Source organism: Exophiala oligosperma (genome assembly GCF_000835515.1).
Source record: "Exophiala oligosperma strain CBS 72588 unplaced genomic scaffold supercont1.12, whole genome shotgun sequence".
Taxonomy (NCBI): Eukaryota; Fungi; Ascomycota; class Eurotiomycetes; order Chaetothyriales; family Herpotrichiellaceae; genus Exophiala; species Exophiala oligosperma.
Window position 1 is genome coordinate 25,795 of NW_015622829.1, and position 18,349 is coordinate 44,143.

The window sequence follows — 18,349 nt, forward strand, 5'->3', positions numbered from 1 at the left end:
CCTGACTCTGTATTTACCACTGGCCACGCACTAGGATATACCTCGTTACTCCATCCTGTATTGTATAATAATCCATTCCAAGTCAGACGTCAGAGGGGGAGGCATCTCCTTTCTCCTCCCCCTTTCCCCCTTGTTGACAACACACACCAGACACATCACACTCGGTTTTCTTTTTTCGGAAATGGCAGAGAAGAAGAAACAAGGCACAAATGAGAACAAGTACCCGGTACTGCCCATTTGCTGACATTCCCCCATCTCAGAATTGACAGATCGAAATCAGTCCGAGCCTTGCCTGCCCATCTCATTTTCCCATCATCATCATCGCTTGCCCACGAGCACTGCCGCTAAAGAATGAAAACAACATTCGAGCTAGTCAATGAAAAAAAGGGTGACAGAAACTGAAGACGTGCGGTAAAGCCTTCGGTGGTTCAACTCGTACGAATACAGCACAACTTTGCAAAACAATGATACAATACATGCATCCGCTCTATAAAAAAAAAAGAAAAACATGAGAGAAGAGATGGCATCCCAAGAGAGAGTAATACAACAAGAACAAAAATGCAGAACAAAAAAAACAAGAGAAACTGAAGTGAAAATATTCAAGCTGACCACCCATTTTCTCGCACGTCTATCCTCGACATGCCAAACTTTGGTTGTAAATCGGACACAGCCATGGAATCTTTCTTCTCCCTTCCTGGCAACTTATCCCATCCCGAACATTTTCGTAATCATACAATCGTGGTGATTTGAAAAGCGTGGTGCTCGTACTCATACAAATCATAGATCATGCAGTAAAAGGTGTTAAAAAGTCATCCCAGTGGCAAATAAAAGAGGTTGTGCCAACAAAAGAGAGAGTCCGAAGGTGGTAATTAATATGATCATGTCGTATTCTCATAAAATTGCAGAAGGTCGTTGTTCCACCGACTCATTTGCGAGCCTTTGTTTGATCAACTCGAGCCAGCTTGTTGTCGATCAGATTGACCCGTGGTACCACCGCCAGGGAGAAGATCCAAGCAGACCGTGAAGATGTGAGTGATTTGTTCTTCCCAAATACCCATCTCGAAGTCGACCAATCCATATTGTTCAATCTGATCACACAAATCGATGAGCTCGTCGACCAAATTTGTCATCTTCTCGCTAGAGAGCATGTTCTCAGAAAGCCTAGTTGTTCGCACTGCCTCTTCTGTGAGTTCTTTCTGCTTTTGACCAAGGGCTTCCCAGCAGAGATTTAGCTCTGTCCACAGCTCGATTCGATCCGAGTGACTGGCTTCGTCGTCATGATGCAGTCCTATACCAATATAAGTAAATCATCGTATACAGACAGAGCAGTAGAAGACTCACCGAGGGCGTCCACAGAGTTCACTAGCCAACGCGTGGCGGCGAGGATTTTCTCGCTTGCTTCAATCACTCTACCTGCGATGATGAGGTCGAAAATGCTTCTGACCCCCTGTCTATATTCTCGCAGACTCTCTTGCAGCACCTCGTGCTTACTGTCCCGAGGCGCGTCACTTTCGGACCGTTGTCGCTGCGGGACCTGGGGGAATTCAACCTGACCGCCTGGGTAGGTTGAGGGAACCGGAGCACGCGTTGTTGGTACAGTGCCATATATGCTTTGTTCTGCCTGTGTCGTCAGATACTGTGACGAACTAGGCCCAACTCCTGCCAGCGCTGCCTGATCTCCCTGGGGCATATACTGCGGTACCGCAAATTGGCTCGCCATAACCTCAAGCGCCTGCCGTTGCGAATATGGAATGTTGTCATACATGGACTGCCCGCCAACAGGACGAAGCATGGTGCCCTGCGCAAACTGTCCATATTGCTGCTGTTGCTGCTGTTGTTGCGAAGGCGAAGGAGTGACTGATGCTTGTCTGGACGCCTCTTGAACGTAAGCGGGCGAGTACTGCATTTGGACGCCTTGCATCGGACTACTGCCCTGCATCTGCGGAGCGCCATACTGTTGCTCGGGGAATCCGTAGCCCTGATAACTTGGGACATATGGTCGAGGCGTCAATGCAGATGAGCCCGTGTCACTCCTAGTAGGGGTGGCTGTTTGCGCATACCGATCACTAGACGGAGGTCCCATAGGCTGGCCTGGTAATGGCAGTGGCTGAGTTGGTGTTTGGTATGGTGGTCCATACTGCGTACGTCGACGGTCATTGCCGTCCATTTAAGGAAAGACAACTCGTGTGTTCGGCGCCAGGGTGATGAATTGATGAGCAAGCCTCCGCGCAAACCGTAGTGCGATATATTGCGGCCAACGGGATAGTACCCTCCTTTTCCTCTGGTTGCCACCCTTTGACAATAGACAATTTATGTCTCCTCATGCAACCAAGCACAACTGCTGTGAGGTATGCCGCCGAGGCTAGAGGGTAGTGTTCAATGTGGAGTGTCGATCGTCAACGGCCGGCCCAGTGACTATAATATGCCGCAGACTGCAGCCACCCAGCACCACGCCTTCGATCCGACAATGAGAAACCGGGTTAGTGACTCGATCGGACAATCTTGCGCCAATGAGTCTGAGAGTTCTGGCAGGATAGATCGCAATTGCCGCAGTCGGGCAGTGTTGGAGTGACGTGGCGGATGGCCGTGGCAAGTATTGGTGATAGATATGCAGATATTCAGAAAAAAAAAGACCACTCCGCCCGCTGTCAATGCCTTGTCGATACGTCCAGGCCCAAGTCTAGGAACGTACGCCCAGTCACCAATTTGGAAAACCACTTCTGCCCAACTCGCAGAGCATGAAACGTGCGGCCGAGGAGGGTGGGGCGAGGTGCGAGGTTTTGGACCGGGCGCGAGATGGCGATGCAAAGGACCAAGTATGTATTAAGAGGGAAAAAGATCGTACGAAGGAAAGTCAAAGGAGCGTTTGGTTGGCAAAAAGGAAGGAGAGAAGATGCAGGCAAGTTACCTTGAGATTTGAGGGAGGGAAGAACGTATACAAAGAGGCCTAAGGATGCAGATGCAGTGGCAGGTGGGAATTGCCAAATGCGCACACAACGCAAGAGCCCACGGCAGGACTTTTTGACAGGGAACAACTTGATGGGGAATGGCGTCGATACAACATGGCAGTCGACCGAATAATGGGTCGCAGGTACCTGGTATGTCAAGATTGACTCCTCTCTGTGTGAGTGTATAACTAGAGTAGACGCAGAGTGTGTGCCAGCCAGCGGAAGGGAAAAGGTCTTGACGAGTGGAACAGCGCCACAGACAGGACTGTGCCATACGGATTCTCTCGTAGAGGGAGAAGGGAGGGGACGTGTCATCCACTGGACAGCCTGCCGGAGATGGTTCTGGACACGAACTTGCGCAACTCTCTCAGAGGGAGATCCATCGTGTGGTGTAGGGTCTTCAAGGGCGCGTTCTGCCGCCTGCGCATGGTTCATGGGAGGAGAAATGGCTGACCTGGCTTTGACCTGCTTGGACCTGCTCCGGCCTTGATCCCTTCAATTCAAGCGGAGCTGGGCTCGTAAGACAACGGAGGCTTTCCTTGAAAAAAGCGGGCAACAAGGGCATGGCCATCTGGTCAGATCCCCGGTTGTGGGCCGTCATTATAGGCTATCCAGAGTTCGCAGAATCACTTCCTACTGCACACTAACTCACTGGTCCGACAAGGCTTGCATTTGGAGCCTGGCAGCCCACCATCTGCCGGTGTTGCAGGCGAAATTTAGAGTGTGGCGCCTGAGCAGGGGGGGAAGCTCACTAGAGGTCATTCTTCCTCAGTTAAGGCCTAGCGGTCGAGGAAGTCCTTGCTTAGCTCCCGGGCGCCCCAAAGGAGCACGCAGCGGCATCAGGATTGGCTGCCTTTGCTGGCCGATCGCTCCTCAGAGTATGCCTGGAGAAGGGACCGATGCGCCTAGGATGGAAACCGGTCATCATCCGACGACTTCAAAGTCCGCGCCGGGAGTGGTGTGTTCTCTGCGGTCTGCAATATCCCCTTCTGTGTTGGTGAGTCTTGCTTCGGTCACAACCATGTCTTGCGAGTCTTGCTTCATCGCAGTCCTTCCACTCAATTTTAGGGTCCTGGCTAGGTGACACATGTCAAGTACCAATCATGCATCATCTCGTGTAAGGGTGAACGAGTGCAATGATAACGTACGGATGTAATAAGTCACTAACAGGTCATCTGCTCATGGCTCGACTGTATTCGAATGCATGCTCGGACCATAGGATCTGGTGTCCACCACGTCGAGCCGCCTCAGGATGTCTACCTAGTCGTTTGTACTCCGTATATGAATAGTTATTCGTTTGTTCGTTTCATTTGGACATGTCAAAACGGAGTCTCAGCATGAGAAGACACAACCAACCAACTTGTGTAGCATTAGCGATCTGTTCTCTGGATTGTCAGAACTCGTTGTGGCTAGGTAGTTTGAGGTCAATCAAGGTAGATACGACTGCCGCATTCTCCCTCATCTAGGGTTCTGGGTATTCCTCCTGGGGCTTGGGCCATGGGCTGTGCCTCACGTCTCTTATTAGAAGCCTTGTCCAACCGAACCAGTCGGATGGAAGGCTTACTGCATCGTCCCAAAGATCTGGGGAGCTGTCACCGTCTCGCTAATTAAACCTGCGCGACGGTTGGACACCGACCCCGAGCTTAGCCTGTGTCGTCTGACCTGTGATCTGTACAGTACACTGCCGTCAAACATAACTGTCGTTGATCATGTCTTCTTGCCTGGACGCCTCTCGATTGTGACCTGCTTTTGGTCCAACCCATCGGACATCCTATGTTTGTTCGTTGGCCCGCGGCTCGAAGTACCCTTGACCCCTTGCACCAATGACGACGTTGGCACAATCTCAGATGCGTCAAAATCACGGTGCAACGGCTGCGAAGTGGAAACAAGGACTGCTGCAGCTTGGTTTGTTTCACACCTGGTCTTGTTCGCCCTCTAGCCTCGGTAGGACCGGGCGGAAAACCATGAGGTTGTCAGATCGTAAGATTACAGAAGCCCCGTAGCCCATCTCGATATTCTTTCTCCCTGGCAATTCTCAGTCTCTGTTGTTTACGCCCAGTCCAGGGTTGTCGCACTGGTGCCAACTAACGTACCACACCAGAACCACCCGACCGACATTAGACGAGACGAGGTTGATGACGCGCTTCCCCTAGCGTTGAATATCCCTGCACGTCCTTCGTTTCTAATGTGGCTTGACAGCGCGTTTCAGCGTGTAGATTGTTTGATCTCCCGCCTCGAGGATTTTAGACAAGCTCTATAGGCTCTGACCGTCGATGGTGAAACGAACCACATGTCCTGTAGCGTGGTTTTGTAATATAGATCGGTTCTTGAAGCATAGTACGAGTTGCTGTACAGGGTACGGAGCATAATATCCTGTAATGGCATTTGCTAATCTGCTGCCTTTGCAAGCTTTGTTGTCATTGTGCTGGCACAATAGTATAGCACTTGAATCTTCTTCAGCTGCTTGTCGTGCGATTTAAGTCCGAGTATTGTGCGCGACGTATGCAGCATCCTATAACATGCTGACCATGTGGCAGTATCAAAGATGTGTCCTGTGGTCAATTTCATGTGCCTAGTATGCGTCGCCGGGGAAAACCAGATGACATCCAGGATAGTGAGAGATGCTGCATAAAGACCTAGGGTATTGACCTAGGATTCAGGAGTGAAGGCTGCAGATGTGGATCGATCTGCATCGATTGCTTGCAATTACCAGGATCCATAGGCAAACTCATTTCTCATGCAAACATTGTATGCATCGGTGTCAGCAGCAGCGACGATTGCGAAGAATTTCATGCGAAGAGTTCATTTGTTTCTTGATGGCCTGCTGAACACAGTAGAAACGAACACGTGTGGTGACAGTCTCTTTGAGACTCGAGATACAGACAGCGTCGCGATCGAGAGCCTCAGGTGAGCACGGTCAAGATCGAAAGGTCAACGTCCTCATCGCATGCCTGTGCAACCATGGAGGCTTGAGCAATAAAAGAGCCAACAAGATGCACGCGAGAGCTATCGAATAGACATGTAAAGCTCCTCTGGTTTCGTAACACGACCTCCTCGAGCTCCATCCTTTCGCACAAGGTCGACTTAGAAACGTCAACTCTGCTGTGAACTCGCATGCATGGTATACCGGGTTGATATATACCTGATTATGGAGACTGGCGGTGCTGGAGCAATTCACTTAACAGGTCATGACACACGAGGTACAAGTACACATGCTAGTTGCTCTCACAATTCGGAACAGGTCAATGATATCCGATTCCTGATGATAGGACAAATTTGGTACACAAAAGTATTTGAACAACAATGTACAGACAAACAAGTACCACTGCAGTCGACGAGCGTCTCATCGCTTGACCCAGGCCGGCTTCTTCCTTGCCTTCAGCCTTCCAGGCTTCTTTCGTTCGACACGTCTCCTATCCGATGTGAGACAGCCAGCTGTGTTTAGAATTAGCGACGTCTTCAACAACACTTAAAGAGCATAGGGCACTTACCTCGTCGAAGAGCTGGCTTTAGAGCTGGCTCGTGTACCAACAACGCTCTAGCCACAGCCAGGGTAATTGATTCGGCTTGACCAGTGACACCACCTCCCGCAACCAAGGCGAACACATTGTATTTGTCCGCTCTCTCAGTAGCTTTCAATGCCCAAAGTGCACTCTCGCGATCGTGTAGACGAGGAAATGCCTGCACTATGTTGCGGCCATTGACCAGTACTTCTCCTGTTCCTTCAACAAGGTAAACCTTTGCACCAGATTCCTTTCTGCGGCCAATTCCAACCGATCTCCCAACCCTATCAATCTTTCCAGGTTTGGCCTTTTGCAACCGTTCCGAACCCGGCCGGCGAAAGCGATCCAAGACTTCTCTCACTTCCTTCGGTCGTATTCGTGGATGAATCTTGTTCAGTCGAGTCAAGAGCTCTAGGACCTTTGTATATTTCGAGGCAGGGACTGTTTCGCCCGTGGAACTACGGTATTGGCCGAGCTTCAACCAGACTCCACGTGGGATATTGTCGGGAGATGCAAGAGGGAGCGCGCTATGTTTCTTGACGAGGGATTGTAGCAGCAAGACGTTGTCGTTGAAAAGCGGTGATGCTGTGAAGTACGAAGGAGATGCAGGGAGAATCCGAGCAGGAACTGCTGGGGTGTCGGAGTTTGAGAGATCGATCTCTGGGGCGGCTTGGATCTGTGCATCTGTAGAATTGGACCTAGATGCAGTGAGGCCATGTCGGCGACCTGAAAGCTGTAGCCATGGCGATAGGCTTGTCAGAAGAAATCTGCTCTGCACCCGGCACTGTCGACAAGTTCCCGACATGGAAGCCGGCAGAGCTTGTACCGATGGTCTTGCCATGGTCAAAGTGCCCTATTGGCCAAGTACGGACGGTCACGCAGAGTACATAGGACAATGAGATGCAGCCCTTGGTGGTGACGTCCAAATGGAGCTGGCGAAAATGGCTTCGTGAAGGTGAGAAGGGTCTCCTGCGTGAATGGAGATGGAGATAATTTCTGCCAAGCTTCTCAAACTGCGCCTTTCACTTCTGGGGCTTTTGGTCTCCTCTAGAAAACAAAAATTCTGATTGCACACCAACCACTTGAACAACCATCTTGTCAACCCCTCCTCCTTACCCTTCATCTTACTGCAACTCACTCAAGATGTCGTTCGGTAAACTCTACGGCTTCAAGGTATGAATTCAATTTATTGTTTGTTGTGCACTTTGGCCAGCGAAGGCTGATTGAGCCTCTAGGACAATGCCCGCTCCACCGTTCTTCTAGCGGTCGCAAAGGAGAACAACCTCGATGTTGAGCTCGTTGAGACTCGTCCTCCCAATACCGACATTGAGTACCTCAAGTTGAACCCTCTCAACCGAGTCCCAACATTCGTTGGCGCCAATGGCTTCATCCTGACTGAGAGTATCGCAATCGCCATCTACTGTACGTATTGACTCACCCCACCATGCAATTCCCTTTTTGCTACAAGATGAGACGTATTATCACAAACAGTTATCCCTGTCTGAACTTTCTTGTTGACTTTATTTCACTCTGATTCGCAACCACAACGGATTGATTCTTGCGCCTTGTGTCCAAGGGCTTGACTGACAAGTTGTAGTTGCATCTCAAAACGAGAAAACCACCCTCCTGGGCAAGACCAAACAAGACTACGCTTCCATTGTCAGATGGATGTCCTTCTCGAACTCCGAGCTCCTTCCTTCCATCGGTGGATGGTTCCGTCCTCTCATCGGAAAAGACCCCTACAACAAGAAGTCCGTCGACGACGCCAAGGCTGCTGCGACCAAGGTTCTCAAGGTCCTTGAGCAACACTTCTTGGTTCACACTTTCCTCGTTGGCGAGCGTCTCACTCTTGCCGACTTGTTCACTGCTTCTCAGATTGCACGTGGTTACCAGTATGTGCTGGACAAGGCATGGCGATCCCAGAACCCCAACACCACTCGTTGGTACGAGACCATTGTCAACCAGCCGATCTGGAAGGCGATTGTTGAGCAGCCAATCTTTGTCGAAGAGGCTGTGAAGTACACACCGCCAAAGAAGGAAGCTAAACCTGCGAAGGCGGCGGCTCCAGCTGCAAAGAAGCCCGCCAAGGAGGAAGAAGAGGAAGAGGAGGCAAAGCCAGAGCCCAAGCCCAAGCACCCTCTTGAGGCGCTTGCCAAGCCAACTCTCATCCTTGATGACTGGAAGCGAAAGTATTCAAATGAGGAAACCCGCGAGGTCGCCCTCCCGTGGTTTTGGGAACACTACAAGCCCGAAGAGTACTCTCTCTGGAAGATTGACTACAAGTACAACGACGAACTGACCCAGGTCTTCATGACTTCCAACCTCATTGGTATGTCCAACTCCTGCCTTTGTTTAGGATTGTCGAGCTAACCCCCCTTCAGGCGGTTTCTTTGCCCGTCTCGAGGCTTCCCGCAAATACTTGTTCGGATGCTGCTCGGTCTACGGCCAAGCCAATGACTCTGCCATTCAGGGTGCCTTCATGGTGCGCGGTGACGAAGCTCTTCCCGCTTTCGATGTCGCTCCAGACTATGAAAGCTACGAATTCACCAAGCTTGACCCAAGCAAGCCAGAGGACAAGGCCTTCGTCGAGGACCAGTGGTCATGGGACAAGCCAATCGAAGTGAACGGCAAGAAGTACGAGTGGGCTGATGGCAAAGTCTTCAAGTAGATGACACAATAAAGGCGTGTTTCGGGCTAGTCATGCACTACCTAGGTATGGGCGGGACATGTGAAGAGATGTGCATGGAGAAGATGAGAGTGATGATGATGATACCATGAGAACGGTTACCTGCAAAAGTACATGCTCAAGATTGGTGTCATTTCATAAACCAATACCAATGCAGCAATAGAATGCAATGCATGTACGTCTTGTCCCTCTTTCAGATCAACCGTCAAAAGTGTCGTTGCATTGGTTATTGCAAGCCTTGAGGCTCGACACGCGCTTGTTCCAAGTTCAGATGGCAGACGGGAATTAGAGGCCTGAGGGGGTTTCTGGCCATCAACATTCAATTTGGATCTCTTGCTCCTTTCTCAAAAAAAGAGGATACTGTGCCCGATAGAGCCTCCTGGACATTCGATCCATCCCTGCCACGGTGGTCACGAGGGGCCTGTAGGTTTATCTGGACGGCAAGTAACCTAGTAGACGTATATAGAGGGCTCCCAGCCACCAGGACTTGCCAAGGTGAGTATTGAAGCACTCACGCAGCAAAAGAGCTAATGTAGTACTGTCGACTATCAGCATATGTATCTGGAGAATCCCACGACTTGAGACCTACTGTTAAACACGAGTCATCCTCACTCCCATTTTCATCATTCGGCAGATACACGTACAACACTAACCCGCCCTCATTGATGAAGCAAGCAATAACTCGAGCGCTCACCCTACCCACGCTCAGGACTCTGGACCAGTCTTTGGCGTCGATCCTGACCTTGGACCATCCGGCTTCGTTTTCGCCAGTCGGTCCGCCTAGTTCCTTCATCTTGGTGCTTGGGTGGTCTCTGACACCCTGCGAACCGTCCGGGAAATGAGCCGGGTCCAGCTCAGGATTGACCAGACCCGTCCAACGGCTGCTGATGTTGAGTGCGTCTGTCTTGACAGATATCTTCAGCGAACCATGCATATTGGCGCTGAGCTCGAGACGTGGGCTGGCGTTTGAGGAGACTTTGGTAGTGGCCAAAGCAAGCCTGGTGAATCTATCGGATATCGTTTTGATCTGTGCCAACGGAGGCAGAAAGATGTTGACGTCTGGCTCCTGCGTCCGCGGCTGATGGATCCTTTCCACCACCTCCATGGTAAGTACTTTGACGGGGATATCCTGGGTGATGACGGTTTCTCGTTCTCTGGCGCCGTTGGCTTGGGACAACGCACTCTCAGAAAAGTCGAACGCGTCAGGCTCCCCATCGCCTGAAGTCGACGGCGGTAGGGCAATGACATTGGTACCACTGCTGAACGAAGTGGTCACAATCGTCAATGACAGCATCGGAACGTTGTCCTTCTTCGTCAGTCGGATTTGAGTAGATGTCGCATTGTAGGCCGACCGGAGCGCCCGTGAGAGCGCCTGAATAGGCACTTCAAGGTTGATGGTGTTCTTGGGAGATGCTGATTGTAGTATGTATGTCTCGAAGACGGTCTCAGGCTTCAGGACCGACCAGACCTGGCTCCCCTTGTCGGGAACAATAGTGAACTGAACGTCATCATCGTTCAGCCTACACCAGGCGATCTGGCCCAGGGAGGCCAAAGAAGCGCAGAACTCTGTGATGGAGTCAGAATTTTTCGACTTATTGGAGTGGCGGCTGCCATGGATGGTATGGGCAGGGGGAGAGACACACTGGCAAACAAGTTCACATTCTTAATCTGGCTCTTGAAACGCATTGCATTTCTGACGGTGCATGAGAGATTGGATGTTTGTCGTATTCGATGAATGGCGTTTTCACAAGGATTCAGGCTTCCCGAGTACGAGCGACTTGAGCGTGTCTTTTACCGTAGGTAGTAAATAGTCCGTGCCGTGAGTCCCTCTTTCACACACAGACACGCACACAAAAGAACAGGTAGAACTAGAGGAGAAACTAAGGCACGTTTCGCGTCATTCTGGAACGCGCCATGTTGATTTCACGGTCGGTGGTTTGCTGTGATCTCGCCTATCTCTCCATATCCTTGTCTACCTCCATTATCCCATCACGTACAACTTTTTACCGGGAATCTGGGCAAAGGAGAAGCCTGAAGTGACCTTGACGTGCAGCAGCCTGCGCTTATGCCATTTCCATTTCTCCACCGAGTTCCTAAACATCACAATAGTGTGCTGTACTCTTTTCCCTCTTCAATGAGACCCGGGTGGGCTCTTTGTATCGAATCATGACCTCTATCCTTAGACAGTTGCACTTTTATTCCTCTTTATGAGCATCCCCTGCATCCTGCGCGCCTCATCAATCCTCCAAAGTTACGAGTAGACGAGTCTCCCCGGAAAGCCCGGTCGCTTTTGGTTCCCAGCATGCTGGACTTCCGTCTTTCCCTTGGTCGGCGCCTTCTGGAGACACCAACAGATTATTATACGCAGGCGAGATAACACGGCCGTGGGCTGCCAGCACCAGAGATGGCATTAACCACCCCTACCGAACCGAACTTCCCTCAATTCGAACGCCCTGTAGACTCGCGGTCTCCGTCAAAGTCCCCACGCAAGAAAGCTCAGTTTGCCATCCGAGAGCTCGACCCTCTTTTGGCCAATCTCTCGCCCGATTCTACCCTACGAGCTCTACGGGCGACCGACACGATTCCCGGTGGGGGCTCCCAAGATGCTCTGGCTTCCAGCATCGGTGGCGCCAGCCCTGCGGAGCGAGAGATTGGCATACGGGCTGCTTTCGCTGCGCAGAAACTCCGTGAATGGAGGCATGAAGTGTCAAAATGGACTTGGCCAGGAACAAAAGAAAGATCAATGGGCTTGGGATTCATAACCCCTCGAGGTGCCAAGGGGTTCAATCTAGACTATCGTGGCTTTTTGACCGTTACACTGGCGGAGCACTACGAGGCTCGAATAGACGAAATTAGGGATGACCTGGACACCCTCGGAATTGAAGACATCAAAGATCATGTTCTGGAGGCACACGTACCCGCCGCGAAAGCATCACCGAAGAGCTCTCCGTATAACGGGAGTCGAACGAGCTACGGCAGGATGCGAGATTTTACGGCGTTGGTGACGGCCACGGTCATCCAGGCACTTCCTGACCTGGCGAAACTCAACATGCTGCTCGATAACTGGGATATACGGCTGAGGGTCTTGAGGCAACTCCCACGCTTCCTCGAGGTCATGGACTCTACTACATCTGAAATTCGCCAGGCCTTTGATGAGATTCAAAGCACAGATTCAGCCGCCAAGATGACAGAAGAAACAATTGAACGCCAAAAGGTGGCATTGGGAGCTCAGGTAGCCGACCTAGGCCGACGAGTGGATCGACTCCTTGATATGCTGGAGGGACGCGATGATTCGCTTCCACAAACATGGATTGACCGTTTGGAGAAGGTTGAGCTCGACTATGCAACATGGGTTGTAGAAGCTCAGCAAGTTGTCCTGAGGAATAACCTGGCGGTGATAGCAGGTAAAAGCCCTCGGCAAGGACAGTCGGCCTCCGAAATGACTCCTTCTGGCCTGGACAGCGAGATAGCGCCATCACCTCAGCCGAAACAGCACACTGAGGCCCTCAAACCAGATCCAGCGATCGTCAATGAGCCACGGACAACACACCCTGAATCGTCCTCACCCAGCAAGGGCAGCTCATCAGTTAAACGTAAACCCTCATTGAAGCTGAACTTATCAGCAGATCGAATTGGACACAGGCGAGAAATTTCCAAGGTCTCTGTAGCAGATTCTACAATGTCGGGATTTTCAGATCTTTCCAACGCTGAGATCATGGATGCTCGAGAGACCAGCGTCCTCCCAAGCCCCAAAATCAGTCTTGTAGACAATCCGTTCCGAGCAAGCCGCGACGAGCTCACTTGGTTTGGCAACTCAACTGCAGCTCAACAACAGTTAGCCTTCAAACCTCCAATGCTTCAACGAGCTTCAACCGCATCCGTTGAGGTTGTCTCCAAGGACCAACTCAAACGTGTCATGCTGAGGAGAAGTGCCAGTTGGGATATGCTGTCTGCAATGCCTGAATCGTCTGAAACGCCGGAAAGCACTCCTTCCAAGGCTTTGAGGCAGCTGACGGGCGCTGAATCCCCACTCAAACAGACTGCAGCGGCTAAACTGGAAGCGTCTGAAGTTGACCTGGATACGCCGACTGCGTTGACCTCAGAACACAATCCGCTCGCGTCGCCCTCTCTTGAAGTCGAACCACTCAAACTGAAGACAAAAGAGGAGCCCCTAGAGCCAGAGGAACATCCAGAGGCGCCGTCGATGCCAGCCTTGCCACGTAGGTCGAGCAAGCGAAATACTCAAAACATATTGAGCACTTTCACTCCATTGACGCCTGTATCTAGCAACAGCCCCGTGACGCCCGTGGACAATACACAGACTTTGAGCAACCCAATCGTGACCACCTCTGTCAAGGAGACGTCGCCGAGTTCAGCGAAAAGGGTCGAGTCATTGGAGGATAAAATCCAAGACATACTCACAACTCTGCCGACAAAGATTCGATTGGCCAAGGATGTAGACTATTCTGGCTTCGCCCGACCATCTTCAACATCCTCGACACGGTCTTCCACGCCCACAGCCGCATTGACTTTATCTCCTGTCCGGGCTGAAACATTCACGGCTAAGAGCGATGATTCCGGCATCAGACTCTACCATCTCACGCGGTCAGGCCAAGCCCGCGATGCCCCTCCCGTCAAATTGTTCGTGCGAAGTGTTGGGGACGGACAACGCGTCATGGTTCGCGTCGGAGGTGGGTGGGCAGACTTGGGGGAGTACCTGAAAGAGTACAGCTTGCACCATGGTAGCCGGTCGACAGTCGATGGCCGTTTAGAAGTCGCCAGTTTCCCCACGAGCGGACACAGGGACGCCAGCACTGCTCATAACGCCGGCGCATCGCAAGGATCTCTTGCTAAGCGCAAGTCAAGATCGCCGGCTTTAAGTCCGCAAACCGCAGACACCAACTCGGTGCCGGAACTGGTGAACCCGAGATTACGTCCGTTGACAAGAATCCGCTCTCCTGAACTTGAAAGAAAGGCTGTCAAGGACAAGGAAGCCTGGACGCCACCTCCAGTGCCTCCCATCCCTACATCATATACCTCCAAATCACCCACGATCACGACAGCCACCAACCCAGATGTTGGTACTCTTACCGGGGTCATCGACCCCGGGCAAGTCAACGACGGTACAGGTGCAGCCCCATGCTCGAGGACGACCACCATGTATGCTCCGGGTGTCACGACCACGACCACGGTCACACCCGCGACGACAACTACGACAAACTATACACCTCTCGGGGGCGCGGGACCGAAAACCAATCCCCGACGAGCGGCCACCTATGCGACGGGTTCCGCCGCCGCCGCCGACAACGATGCTTGGGTCGAGAACCTCGTCGGCAAGGCAAGGGCGGTCAGCGGTGGAAATGCAAACATGATCCATCAAGGCCCGAGTACGACGACCACGACCACAACCACGACGGTTTCCTCCTCGAACACGCCGACCACCAACCGCCGCGCGTCCTCGTACATGAGTCTGACCCCGAACGCGAGCCCCGTCACCCTCTCCCCCAGCCCGAGCAATGCTTCTTCGACCGCGTCGTCCGGCAACGACTCCAAGTTGCGTCGGATGAGTCTCACGGGCCGTTCAAAGAGTCGAATGAGTCTGAGCGACATGAGCGGCATCCGGAGGGTTTTCTTGAGGAAGAAGAGTGAGAACGCCAGGTGAATCAAGATCGTGACTTGTCCACATAGGACCGCGACGGGTATAAAGAATCAAAGAGTCTGCAGGAAAAAACACAAGTGTACGAGGCTGTCAATGAAGAACCGATCACGTACCACAAACCTGTGACGGTGGATTTCCTTGTTGTATAAGTTCGGGACCAACGGTACATTCTTATATGCCTACCTGGGTGCCTTCTTGCGGACTAGGTGCCCTTGCCCTAGATGCAGTCCGCGTGTGAACAGATTGTGTGTGTCGTCAATGTCGATGCCGAAGCGATTGGCGATTGGCAACGTAGTTACCTACCTCATATACGGTAGTACTCGGTAGCACCTACCTACGTACTCGTCAACACCCACCTCATATACCCATCTACCTATTTGCCTGCTTGTTGTCACCTGGTTTCTTAGCCTCATTGGCTTTGTTTTTTTAATTACTAATGTAATCTACATGTCCCTGCTAGCAGTATTGTTGAACCTGTATATTTTTAGTATTACTACTAGGGAGTAGTCTTACGGTATACCTCGTCATCCTTCCTGTCGCGAACGAGCACTCGAAGTACATTCGTTGTCCCTTTGTTTCTTTGACGCACGCCGACAGTTTGACAGAGTGATTTTCTACAGTCGAAGCACTTGGAACAACAACGCCCCCCTTGCCAAAAAGAGGAAAACGACGATAATCGAGAATCGTGATCTGAAATGTTTTTGTGAAAAAGAAAACGTCTATCTTCTTTCCTCTTTCAATCCAAGACGTAGTATATCGAAGTTACTGCCAAGATGCCTACAACGGTATCCATATTCGTATCCACGTTTGCATTCGGATCCCTGCGTCGATGTGCTGCTGCTGCCTTGAAATCGCCATCATTATCAGCCCTGGGGGTAGTGGTATCCCCACCACCACGAGCAGCCATCGCACTCGTACGGGTACCGCTGCCGTCTTGTGCCACCTTGGTGGTGACTCTGTTGTCGTTCGATCCCACCAAACCTTTCTGTAAAGATACAGATTTCTCTCTCGCCACTGATGGTGACCGCCGTGACTTCAATCCGACTTGGCGGGTACTACCATGGCCAGCAGTAGACGTGAAGGGGACTTGTTCTTCCGTCTGCGGGAGCGATGGTGACTCGTGATGACTTGTCACTGTCGTCGTCATCGTCGGATCGTTGATGTTTGAAATTGGAGAGCCATTTCTAAACAGATCATACTGAAAATCCTCGTCGTATTCTGTCAGCCCACCATGTCAAGCTCGAAGTCACGAGGCTCCACCCGACAAAGAAAGATTGTGCACCAATGTTTCATCAATGCTCATCCAAGGTTCTCTTATCCAGTGCTGATTGTTTATGATGAGAATAGTTATCGAAAGGGCTTACCTCGGTCATGATATCTGAAAGGCCCAAATGTTGTTCTGGTAAAAGATCCGGCATAGTACTAATGACTTTGCGCAAAGCCTGTACTAGTATATGGTTTCGAAGTTCGAGTTCCGCGATTACTTTCCGGTTCTCGGCCAGGGTTCTAGTAATTGTCGTGTCGTCAGTATACTGTCATATAGCAAAACAACAAAATCCCAACCATCACTAAAAGAGGGATCGAGGAATCTTGGTGGTTTTCTCTCACCTGTCGAGGCGAGCCCTTCTTCGTTCACCAAAGACACAGTCTACACCTTCCTGTCGACAATTGTGGCACCGAGGTCCACCTGAGCATTTTTCTTTTTGCGCCTGGCAACGCGTACAGGCATGAGATATCCGTGAGGGTTTCGGCACGGGAGCACTTCTTCTGTTGGCATTCATGGCGATTTGTAGCCTGTATTACTGGTGTGCGGAAGGGGTCAACCTGAATTCATATTGACGATTATTTGGCAAGGTAATGGAGGGAAAGTGAAGATGAAACAGGCAAGAGGTGGCCGTCTTGACTGTTGTCTTGACCTTTGGGAGGTTGGGATAGCTTGGATGGTCCAGGTGACACCCTAAGTATACCCGATGCCAACACCACTATGACCAGACAAAAGTCACCACAGTGTGCCCAAGTTCTGTGACAATCACAGATACGGATTCGGAACTGCGACCAAGAACAAGAACAAGAGATTCGATGACAGCTTGTCATGTCACAAGTGCGAGGAGCCTCGAAGACATAGACTGCTTGATTTTCGGATACACCTTTGTATGACACACGGGAGAGGAGCGCGAGGGTCAGATGATGGCGTTGATTGTCTCGGCGGCAAGGCTCCAAACTTTTCATTTTCCAGACTGACATGTCCCCACGCGGGATTTTTTTCAAGGCCGCTACCAACAACAAGAAAAATGTACATGACCGATCGGTGACGGGACAGATCCAAAAGTCGTTGGTGTGATGACTCTGTGGAACGAATCGTTGGTGGTGAAGTGGATTGTTTGGACAAGGTTCTGGAAAAAGACAGCCGGACGGAAAAACAGTTCGACTCGATCTCCTGTAGATCTGATTGGTGGGGTTGGTGAAATTGAGTATTGCCCCCTATTCAACTTCAAACTAGCAATAGGTCTTGGATAGGACAAAAGGCGAAAATGCGACTTCTATTTCGGGTCAGAGCTCCGACACTCTGGCAAGAGGATAGTCAACGTCAACGATCCCCTCTGATTCCTTTCATGAGCATTGGCATGGCAGATAAAGTCGACGAGAACTGCAAAGTCCGCACAGCTTGTTGTTCTTTGTCAATTTTCATGGCTGGGTGCGTTTGAGCATAGCATGTCGAATGACGAGAGAAGATTCCAGCCTGTAGTATCGAATTGAAGAAAATTGGTAAACTAGTAGGCTCGGAATCAGCCGTTGGTCCAACGTTGTCCAGAAATGAAAATACCGCTATCCAGTACGGAGTACATACCTCATTTTGTAAAATAGGCTCGGTCTGAAAGTCGTCAAAGTTGAAATTGAAAACCTCAGTTCCAGCACTTTGAGCTTCGGATTCATTTTGCTGGGTATTATCAGTAACTCTTTCAACTGCCGTAGAATCCGTGTTCTTAGTTCTTGCCACTTGAACAGCACGAGATGCCACATTAGCGACTTCCCTCGGTAGCGTGATGGAAACTGCAGATGCCGTGAAGAATTCAACATAGCCAAAGTGTCCAACACAGGCATCCAGCAGGCCAAGGTCAGTCGCAGCTGTGGACAAGGCCGGGGACTTGACGAGATGAATGAAGAGGTTGATCATTGCATGAAGCGGATAGTAGAATGCCAAACACGAAGGCGTGGCTACACTTGGGTTGACAAGTCGAAGGGCTAGAATGATCTTGCGTGCGGCTTCGGCGATGATGTTGGACGACGAGGCAATTTGGTCTTTGACAGTGGCGTCAGAGCCAATTCCACTGAACCTTGAAACTAACCAGGGATAGAAGAGGTGGCAATGCGCAGCCATGATGCTGCTGTGGATACTGAAATGGAGATACAAGCACTTGTTGACCTGCTTCGGAGAATGCGAAGATCGACCCAAGCTACCAATCTCGAGGTCTTTTGGTAATTCAGACAGTAAAAGGTTCAGCTCTCCGTGAAATTTGGTGACTGTCTGAATGAGTTCGTGGACGGTCATTGA

The 18,349-nt window shown here is 51.0% G+C and overlaps 6 protein-coding genes across 6 annotated transcripts; 2 read left to right on the forward strand and 4 right to left on the reverse strand.

The window, feature by feature from the left end:
• Positions 1-24: 24 nt before the first annotated feature.
• PV06_10162 (uncharacterized protein) lies at positions 25-2,952 on the reverse strand. The gene is made up of 2 exons (XM_016411684.1): positions 1,342-2,952; positions 25-1,288 (listed from the first exon to the last, which is right to left on the reverse strand). Exons 1-2 carry the CDS (start codon positions 2,165-2,167, stop codon positions 948-950), a joined length of 1,167 nt encoding a protein of 388 aa, XP_016257725.1. The 5' UTR covers positions 2,168-2,952; the 3' UTR covers positions 25-947.
• A 3,237-nt stretch (positions 2,953-6,189) lies between these two features.
• Positions 6,190-7,388, reverse strand: PV06_10163 (uncharacterized protein). The gene is made up of 2 exons (XM_016411685.1): positions 6,440-7,388; positions 6,190-6,383 (listed from the first exon to the last, which is right to left on the reverse strand). The coding sequence occupies exons 1-2, from the start codon at positions 7,290-7,292 to the stop codon at positions 6,292-6,294; spliced, it is 945 nt and encodes a 314-aa protein (XP_016257726.1). The 5' UTR covers positions 7,293-7,388; the 3' UTR covers positions 6,190-6,291.
• Positions 7,389-7,524: 136 nt separating this feature from the next.
• On the forward strand, positions 7,525-9,514 carry PV06_10164 (uncharacterized protein). Its single transcript, XM_016411686.1, has 4 exons — positions 7,525-7,624; positions 7,687-7,873; positions 8,049-8,780; positions 8,833-9,514. The coding sequence occupies exons 1-4, from the start codon at positions 7,595-7,597 to the stop codon at positions 9,117-9,119; spliced, it is 1,236 nt and encodes a 411-aa protein (XP_016257727.1). The 5' UTR covers positions 7,525-7,594; the 3' UTR covers positions 9,120-9,514.
• Positions 9,515-9,648: 134 nt separating this feature from the next.
• On the reverse strand, positions 9,649-10,751 carry PV06_10165 (uncharacterized protein; the record flags this gene model as incomplete). The annotated part of the gene is made up of 2 exons (XM_016411687.1): positions 9,649-10,635; positions 10,662-10,751. 2 exons carry the CDS (start codon positions 10,749-10,751, stop codon positions 9,649-9,651), a joined length of 1,077 nt encoding a protein of 358 aa, XP_016257728.1.
• Positions 10,752-11,512: 761 nt separating this feature from the next.
• PV06_10166 (uncharacterized protein) lies at positions 11,513-15,185 on the forward strand. Its single transcript, XM_016411688.1, has one exon. It carries the CDS (start codon positions 11,542-11,544, stop codon positions 14,797-14,799), a length of 3,258 nt encoding a protein of 1,085 aa, XP_016257729.1. The 5' UTR covers positions 11,513-11,541; the 3' UTR covers positions 14,800-15,185.
• Positions 15,186-15,532: 347 nt separating this feature from the next.
• Positions 15,533-18,346, reverse strand: PV06_10167 (uncharacterized protein; the record flags this gene model as incomplete). The annotated part of the gene is made up of 4 exons (XM_016411689.1): positions 15,533-16,003; positions 16,161-16,302; positions 16,405-16,454; positions 17,645-18,346. 4 exons carry the CDS (start codon positions 18,344-18,346, stop codon positions 15,533-15,535), a joined length of 1,365 nt encoding a protein of 454 aa, XP_016257730.1.
• Positions 18,347-18,349: the final 3 nt, after the last annotated feature.

Bases quoted from the DNA above. Each gene is read 5' to 3' on its own strand.
- PV06_10162 (XM_016411684.1), bottom strand. From the start codon at position 2,167: ATGGACGGCAATGACCGTCGACGTACGCAGTATGGACCACCATACCAA. The intron at 1,289-1,341 runs GTGAGTCTTCTA...ATATTGGTATAG, and splicing joins GAACTCTGTGGACGCCCTCG to GACTGCATCATGACGACGAA.
- PV06_10163 (XM_016411685.1), bottom strand. From the start codon at position 7,292: ATGGCAAGACCATCGGTACAAGCTCTGCCGGCTTCCATGTCGGGAACT. The intron at 6,384-6,439 runs GTAAGTGCCCTA...TTCTAAACACAG, and splicing joins AAAGCCAGCTCTTCGACGAG to CTGGCTGTCTCACATCGGAT.
- PV06_10164 (XM_016411686.1), top strand. From the start codon at position 7,595: ATGTCGTTCGGTAAACTCTACGGCTTCAAG. The intron at 7,625-7,686 runs GTATGAATTCAA...TTGAGCCTCTAG, and splicing joins GTAAACTCTACGGCTTCAAG to GACAATGCCCGCTCCACCGT. The intron at 7,874-8,048 runs GTACGTATTGAC...GACAAGTTGTAG, and splicing joins TATCGCAATCGCCATCTACT to TTGCATCTCAAAACGAGAAA.
- PV06_10166 (XM_016411688.1), top strand. From the start codon at position 11,542: ATGGCATTAACCACCCCTACCGAACCGAACTTCCCTCAATTCGAACGC.